Source organism: Natrix helvetica (genome assembly GCF_964273705.1).
Source record: "Natrix helvetica genome assembly, chromosome: 16".
NCBI lineage: Eukaryota > Metazoa > Chordata > Lepidosauria > Squamata > Natricidae > Natrix > Natrix helvetica.
The window spans coordinates 7,002,426-7,009,976 of NC_138563.1; the positions used below are offsets into that span (position 1 = coordinate 7,002,426).

Sequence of the window (7,551 nt, forward strand, 5' to 3'; positions counted from 1 at the left end):
CCCCCCAACTAGGATCGTTTAAACTTTACAGCTGGGTCTATACCTGGTGGCCTCCCATCTGAAGACTGCTTAGCTTCCCAGCTTCCCAAATACGGCGCCCTCTAACGAAGTCTCTTCTTTCCTTCCCCGCAGTGTGCCTTCAAGACAGTGTCTTGGCTTTCTGGAAACATGGCATGCAAGGCCGAAGCCTGGAATCTAGTGAGGTGAGTGGAAAGCACAAAGGAAGAAGTCTTTTGCCATAAAATAATAGTACAGTGGGAGGCTCAGTGGCTAAGACGCTGAGCTTGTTGATCAGAAAGGTTGGCAGTTCGGCGGTTCGAATCCCTAGCGCCGCGTAACGGAGTGAGCTCCCGTGACTTGTCCCAGCTTCTGCCAAAATAGCAGTTTGAAAGCATGTAAAAAATGCAAGTAGAAAAATAGGAACCACCTTTGGTGGGAAGGGAACAGCGTTCCGTGCGCCTTCGGCATTGAGTCATGACCCCGGAGATGTCTCCGGATAGTGCTGGCTCTTCGGCTTTGAAACGGAGATTTATATATATATAAAAGCCAAATACCACTCACTCATCACCAAATCTCCAAAACTGTAAAGCCTACAAACTTGAAATTCAGCACATATGTTCCTCTTGGTGCTTGCTTAGAAAGGATTTTTTGAAATGACCATCAGATCATCAGTATTTCTTATATGGTATTATATTAACACTCTCTGATGCTAAGGAGTTAGATGTTCTACTCCCCCTCCTCACCTGAAAGGAACTCTGTTCCAACTGCCTGTTGCTTTATATGGGTGTGGCCAGCGCATGACTCATCCAGCCTGCGGGCTGGGAGTTTAGACATTCTACTCCCCCTCCCCACCTGAAAAGAACTCTGTTCCAACTGCCAGTTGCCTTATATTAACATGCTCTGATGCCAAGGAGGTGCGCAGTCTACATTAATTTTCAAGCTTTAAGGGTCAATGTATCAAGCCCGATCACATAGTTTCATAGTGAAGTAGGGGCACCCAGGTAGTGCTTAATATTTTAACGTTGGTACAATATTTGCTTTTACAATGCTGTGAGCTCTCCATAGTTGCTGGACAATGAAATGGGCGGTATATACATTTAATAAATAAATAGTTTTGCTTCCCCACCAGGTGACCCAGGAGGTCACAGACGAATCCAGGGTATTCCGAGTCTTGGGTGGTCACAGGTGAGCTGCCTAAAGAGGCTTCTAATTTGCACATCTTTGCTCCCCCTTTACGGCCCCATTTCCACGACCGATCCCTATTGCACATTGCAAGGAAGGAAAACCGTTTCGTATTTGAATTAGAACGATGCCAGCCATTGCAAGAATGCCCTGTTGTTCCGATTATTCCGGAAGCATTCCAAGCTCAAAATCCCTCTTCCCACTTAAGACGGGCATTGGAGAATTCAGAATTCGCCTGGTAGGTGGAGGAAAAATCCATCTGAGGTGGAATAACGCAGTCGGAAGTCTGAAATGTCCCCCTTTTTAAACATTTTGCATTTTGCAATTAAGTGTAATTCTCTTGACGTTCCAGAAATCTGGTTTGTGTCCCGTTCAAAGTCACAACTTGCCATGGATTAAGTGTGGGTCTTTTCCTGATTCCTTGGCAGCCTCTTGCAACATGAGGAAGACAGCGTAGATAGATGGATGATTCCTGGACCAGTGTCAACAATTTTAAGATATGTGGATTTTTATCTCCCAGAATTCCCCAGTAACATCCTCTTAAGGCATGGGTGGATTTCAACCCTCAGAATTGCTGACTGGAGAAATCTGAAGTCTTCATATCTTAAACCTTGCTGGCTGGGGAATTCTGGGAGTTGGAGTCCAACTTTCTTAAAGCATGCTAGCTGGGGAATTTGGGGAGTTGAGGTCCACCCATCTTATAGCAGGCTGGCTGGGGAATTCTGGGAGTTGAGGTCCACCCATCTTAAAGCATGCTGGCTGGGGAATTCTGGGAGTTGAAGTCCACCCATTTTAAAGCATGCTAGGTGGGGAATTCTGGGAGTTGAAGTCCACCCATCTTAAAGCATGCTAGCTGGGGAATTCTGGGAGTTGAAATTCATGAATCTTAAAGCAAGCCAGCTGGAGAATTCTAGCATTTGAAGTTCACATAATTTAAAGCATGCTGGCTGGGGGATTCTGGGGGTTAAAGCCCAACTAAACTTAAGCCCAGGGAACTGTGTGAGTCAAAGGCCAGACATCTTAAAGCACGCTGGCTGGGGAATTCTGGGAGCTTACGTCCAGCCATGTTAAAACCTGACATGGTTGAGAAGATTTGAAGTTCTGAGGTTATAGGTGGAGTTAAAAGTCCACCTGTATTCAGGGATTCTGCCCAGGGAATTGTGGGATTTATCTTAAAGCAGGCTGGCTGGGGAATTCTGGGAGTTGAAGTCCACCCATCTTAAAGCATGCTAGCTGGGGAATTCTGGGAGTTGAAATTCATGAATCTTAAAGCAAGCCAGCTAGAGAATTCTAGCATTTGAAGTTCACATAATTTAAAGCATGCTGGCTGGGGGATTCTGGGGATTCTCATCGTACCTCCTTCTTCTCCCCTTCCCTGCAGGGACATCATCCTTGAGAGCATCCCAACCGACAATCCCACGGCGCATAGCAACCTCTACATCCTGACGGGTCACGAGAGCAGCTACTGATTTTCCTCCTGGCAGCCACTCCCAGGCCTTCCTCGCACATGGAGACCCTTCCTGAGCCGATGGCGGCAACGTGCTGGAATAGGAGATGCTCCAGGTGGGCATTGACGGAGGACAGCTCAGATGGTCCTGTATCCTGGACCGACTGCTGGTTGGGCACCCGAGATTGTCTTGGTGCCTGCTCCCCACATTTGGGGCCAACGTTTCTTGAGATAATTCTGCAATAATTCAACCGCTTGGCAGTCGGGAGAAACTCGCACCCGGTCCCGGCTGACACCTTGTGCCTGCTTCAATGCTTCTTCCTCCTCCTCCCCCCCGCCTCTTCCTCTTCTTTTAAAATGTCTAGAAGTCGTGCGCGGTGACGGCCTTTGGTTGCCGCGTCTTGGCACGGCCGACAGAGTGAAGACAATCATTTGTCACGGGTATAGAAGGCACTTTCCTTCGTAAGCTTCAGCTTTAACGTCTTCAGGGCACATTGAAGTTCTGGGCTGTTATTCCAAAATAAGGGGCGAGGGATAAATGTTTTATTTGGGGAGGGGTGGGGCGGGGGCAGTCGGCTGGAGAAATTGAGGGCCACGCCCAGGACGAACGAAACCAGGCAACTGTTAATGGAACGGGTGTGATAGTTTGACTCTGCGCCAGGGGTGAAATCGACGTAGCTTTGCTATTGGTTCAGTAGCAGTGTAAGCGCTCGCTCGCTTGCGCCACCTCCGCAGGACCTTCCACACAGAGCATCAAAAGCGGACATGATGATGTCCGAGAGAATGGGCGGAGCCTGCTACCGAGCGCGTCTGCAAAAGTGAGCAAACAGGGAGGGGGGGAGAGGGGGAGGATTCACCGTGCCACGCCATTTAATTAGCCGGGAAGCAGGAAATCCTGTTTTCGAGCTAATAGAAATTGGGCGTCACAGCTGATCGTCGGAAATACCAGTTTCGGTATTGAATCGGTAGCATTTTCTTTACTACCGGTTGGGACGAACTGATAGCAATTTTACTACTATTTCAGGTGAACCAGTCCGAACCAGTAGCATTTCACTCCTGCTCTGCGGGTGCGTTTGTGCGGGTTTGTGTTGTTTATGTTTTTTAATGACTATTTTGAATGGCTAAAGGAGATGCTAGGCGATCCAAATTCCAATTTGGAAACCAGATCGATGGTTCTACAGATGCCAGCTCCCAGAATTCCCAAAGGGAATAGCCATGGCTTTTGCTAGAAAAGAATTGATCTACATATTTCGAGGTATGGGGAAACGATTCAATTTTAACAACCCAGATGTGCGTGAGTGCACCATTTCCAAAGATGAAGACTTCAATTCCCAGAATTCCTTAGCCATCATGGCCGTTGCTGAGAATTCTGGGAGTTGAAGGTGTCTGGATTTCAACCCCCAGAATTCCCCAGCCACTATATCCACAATTCTGGAAGAGCAAGGCCAAACACCTAGACCATGGGATGTGCTTTCCTCGTATCGTTGATGGGCAGGTGCCTTTTAGTCCCACCCATCTGGAAAATCTCAGGGGAGGAAACTTAGTTGCTAGCGGGTCTTAAGTACAAAATGAACATGGGGATGAAAAATGTGGCCGCCTGGGTATTGTAGTTCTTGACCCACAACTATAATTGAGCCTGGAATTATGGTCACAAGTCACTGAGGTTGTAAGTCAAGACTTTCCACGTGGCCAGAAGTAATTTACTGGTCTTTTTGACTGCAATCATTAAGCAAGTCCGTTCATTTTTAAAGGGGTAAATTTTTTTGCCAGCAATTAGCAAAAACAAAATTGCCAGAAACTGGCAAAAACCGCAAATCACTTGCAAAACACAGTCACTTGACCATGTGGCTAACATGTGGCTAACATGGTCACACAGGGAACAGCAGTGTGACCGGGGATGTGTGTACAAAAAAATGACTTTCATGGCCATCCAAACTTCAGTTTGATGGCTGTCGTAACTTCAAATGGTTGTTAAAACGACTGGTTATTAAGTGAGGATTGACCTCTAAGGCAAATTCTCCCAGCATTCGGTTCGGTTGTTTCTGTTTGGGCTGCTGGGGCCTTGTGGTTTAGAATTGCTTGGTTGAGAAATGTCTCTTTCCTGTTCTACGAAACTTCAGTGTTACGATTCACCTTTCCACGCTGTGGTTTCCAAAGCTCTGGAGAATTGAAAGCAATCTTCCGTGGTTCACATCCCAGGACCAAAACACTAAACAACCCCAAAATATTTGATGTAGCCCCTGCTTCAACCTGTACATCCCATCTCTTTAAAAATAGCAGCCGTGGGAAGGATCCCTTGGGGAGGAAGGGAGGGGGGCAAAATGCCACATTTTTTTTGTCCGGGAGAAACTTTTCCCTAGGTGCCAAGGACATAAAAAGAAACCTTTGCCCACTGATTTCTGAAACCAGTTTTTCCCCCAAGGTGGAGAAGATGGCTTTCAGGATAAATTAGGACAGGGTCAGTGAATCTTTGCGGCACCGGGTGCCAAAATGAGAGCATGCCCTTTCGCAGGGGAGCTCCGGAAACTGGAAGAGCAGTTCCCTGGCACATATGTGCACACCAGGAAGCTGAGCTTCTGATTTTCAGTGAGCGCATACATGCCAGTCACCTGGTCTTCCAGTTTCTTCGGCGCTCGTGCCATAGGTTCGCCTTCACTGAATTAGGAGAAGAAAGAAAACTTTTCTCCCTCCTTCAGATAGCCGTGAGGTCTCCCCATCCTTTCCTCATCCTGCAGCTGCCATGTTCAAAGGTCAAAAGGAGCATTTGCTTACCCCGAGAAGCAGCTAGAAGTGCAGATGTTTGCAGATGTGCAAGTTGCAAAGCCGTGAAATGGGGCCTGCTGCTTGAATAAAGCAGGGGGCATGGGGTGGGTAGGGAGTGGCACGGTGGCCTAGAGGTGGAGCTCTCGCCTCACAATCTGTGAGTTCAATCCTAGGTAGAGGTAGATATTTCTCAATCTAGGCAGAATGAGAAATATATCGGCTGAACAAAACTCCGCATTGGCAACAAGAAGGGCATCGGGCCAGTAATCACTCAGCTCCATTCTGATGCCCAGATTCCACCCCGCAAAATATTATGGGGTGATTAAAACTAAGATGATGATTGTGGGTAGGTGGGGCTGGTTGATGGAAAGGCAAGATTTGAAGGCCCAGGGGAGCAATTTGGAGATGAGGGTGCCAGGAATTAATTGCCCAGATTGAGAGAGCGCTACCTTTATGCAGCCCAAATGGAGATTTGAAAAGTCTACTTTAACAGGTTGACATTTCTATGACAAAACATCGTTTCTCAACTGTGGTGGCTTTAAGATGTGGGGACTTCAACTCCCAGAATTCCCCAGCCAGGCTGGCTGAGGAATTCTGGGAATTGAAATCTACACATTTTTAGAGCTGCCAAGGTTGAGGAACATCGATCGAATCTGAGGTCACTAGGAATTGGCGGTTATTCTTTGCAAGCCCCGAACCCAGAACAAACTTGTCAGAATCTCAATCTTGGCTTGTTAGGCAGTAACCACAATCCCCCTGAACTCCGATGCTATAGCTTTTCCTTCCCAGAATGCTGCTCTTTTTTAAAAATATTTCCCCCCCTTTTCTCCTTGTGTTTTATAACTGCTAAAGCTGGAATGTTGTTGTCCTGAGAAAATCCAAACTTGAAAACAAAAGAGAGAAGAAAATATAGCTTATTTAACATAGAGAAGGATATTAAATTGTGATATTTTACTCCTCGGTGGAATGGCTTTTGATTTTTGTTAAAAAAAAATAAAAAATAAAAGTAGAGAATTCTTGCAGATGGAGATTTGGGGTCATTACTCTGGTGGAAATGCAAGGGATTTTCTTGTGTTCTGTTTTGGTTATATACAGGTAGTCCTCGACTTGAAGGCGTAATTTTTACAAGACGGGCATCAAAATCTTTGCACAGTGGGGCTAAAGCACAACAGCTGGGATCCAAATAATTTTTGTATACAGCATCAGTTGATGCAAAGATATGGCATATAATTTTCTAATATATGATTTAGATGTAATTTTAATATTTCATCTCTATAAAGAATAAGCCAATCCCTTTTCCAAATAGGTGCAGTTACACTTCAGTGCTTATCTTTTATACTTGCTGGGTGCATGGATTGGGGGATTACTCTGTATTCCAGTCAACATTCCTGATTCTGATTTTAAAATGTGTTTAGACCAGGCTTTCTCAGGAGAATAAACTTTAAAAAGGGAATTTAAAAAAAATCTTGGAAAAAGGCCAAAACAATCAAATTGCCAGGAAAAAATACACAAAAGATCTGCAGACCCAAATTCTCCTTGAAAGAGAATGTATGTGGGTGTTATTATTATATTCTATTGCAATGTTTCTCAAGGTTTTTAACTTTGAAGATGGGTGGACTTCAACTCCCAGAATTCCCCACCCCAGCTGGGAATTCTGGGAGTTGAAGTCTACCCATCTTCAAAGTTAAAAACCTTGAGAAACATCGTTCTATATCAATTTAGTAGCTTTATTGGTAGAATGAAGTGGGCTTTTTTTTCTTTTTCTTTCTTTTTTCATTTCTGCTATAATTTTGCACCAGTGAGGTTAAAACCAATTTCGTTGTATTTAAGTACAATGACAATAAAGATAATACTTATTCAGATAAGAGATTGGGCAGCCAATGTTTAATTTGGTATCTTGTGTCACACCCAGCCAAGGAAACTGGGTTAGTTCACTTAAATAATGCAGCCTTTCATGGCATTTGACATCAACTCCCAGAATCCTTTGCTGTTCAGACGGGTCCCCCTAACCGTAAGTTCTGTCGCCCTCTTCGCGTCAGGTGGCAAAAGGGGCGAGACAGCAGATTTGACGCCTCACCAATCAGAGCACTGAGCTCTTAGATTTCGAGCCAATCAAAGTTCGTCTTGCACTTGCCCCACACACACCCTCTCTCCTTTCT

The 7,551-nt window shown here is 45.5% G+C and overlaps 1 protein-coding gene across 4 annotated transcripts in view; it reads left to right on the forward strand.

Annotated features, from left to right (window-relative positions):
• Nucleotides 1–6,420, forward strand: part of MAP4K2 (mitogen-activated protein kinase kinase kinase kinase 2) — a 49,839-nt gene extending 43,419 nt beyond the window's left edge. For 3 of the 4 annotated variants that reach the window (XM_081968519.1, XM_081968521.1, XM_081968520.1), the window contains exons 30-32: nt 133–203; nt 1,130–1,185; nt 2,564–6,420. In XM_081968519.1, coding sequence (XP_081824645.1) covers nt 133–203; nt 1,130–1,185; nt 2,564–2,651 — 215 coding nt within the window. In that variant the 3' untranslated portion in view covers nt 2,652–6,420. Of the gene's footprint in view, nt 1–132; nt 204–1,129; nt 1,186–2,563 lie in introns of those variants that run through there. The other variant, XR_014176617.1, reaches the window with a different exon arrangement.
• The last annotated feature ends 1,131 nt before the right edge of the window (nt 6,421–7,551 follow it).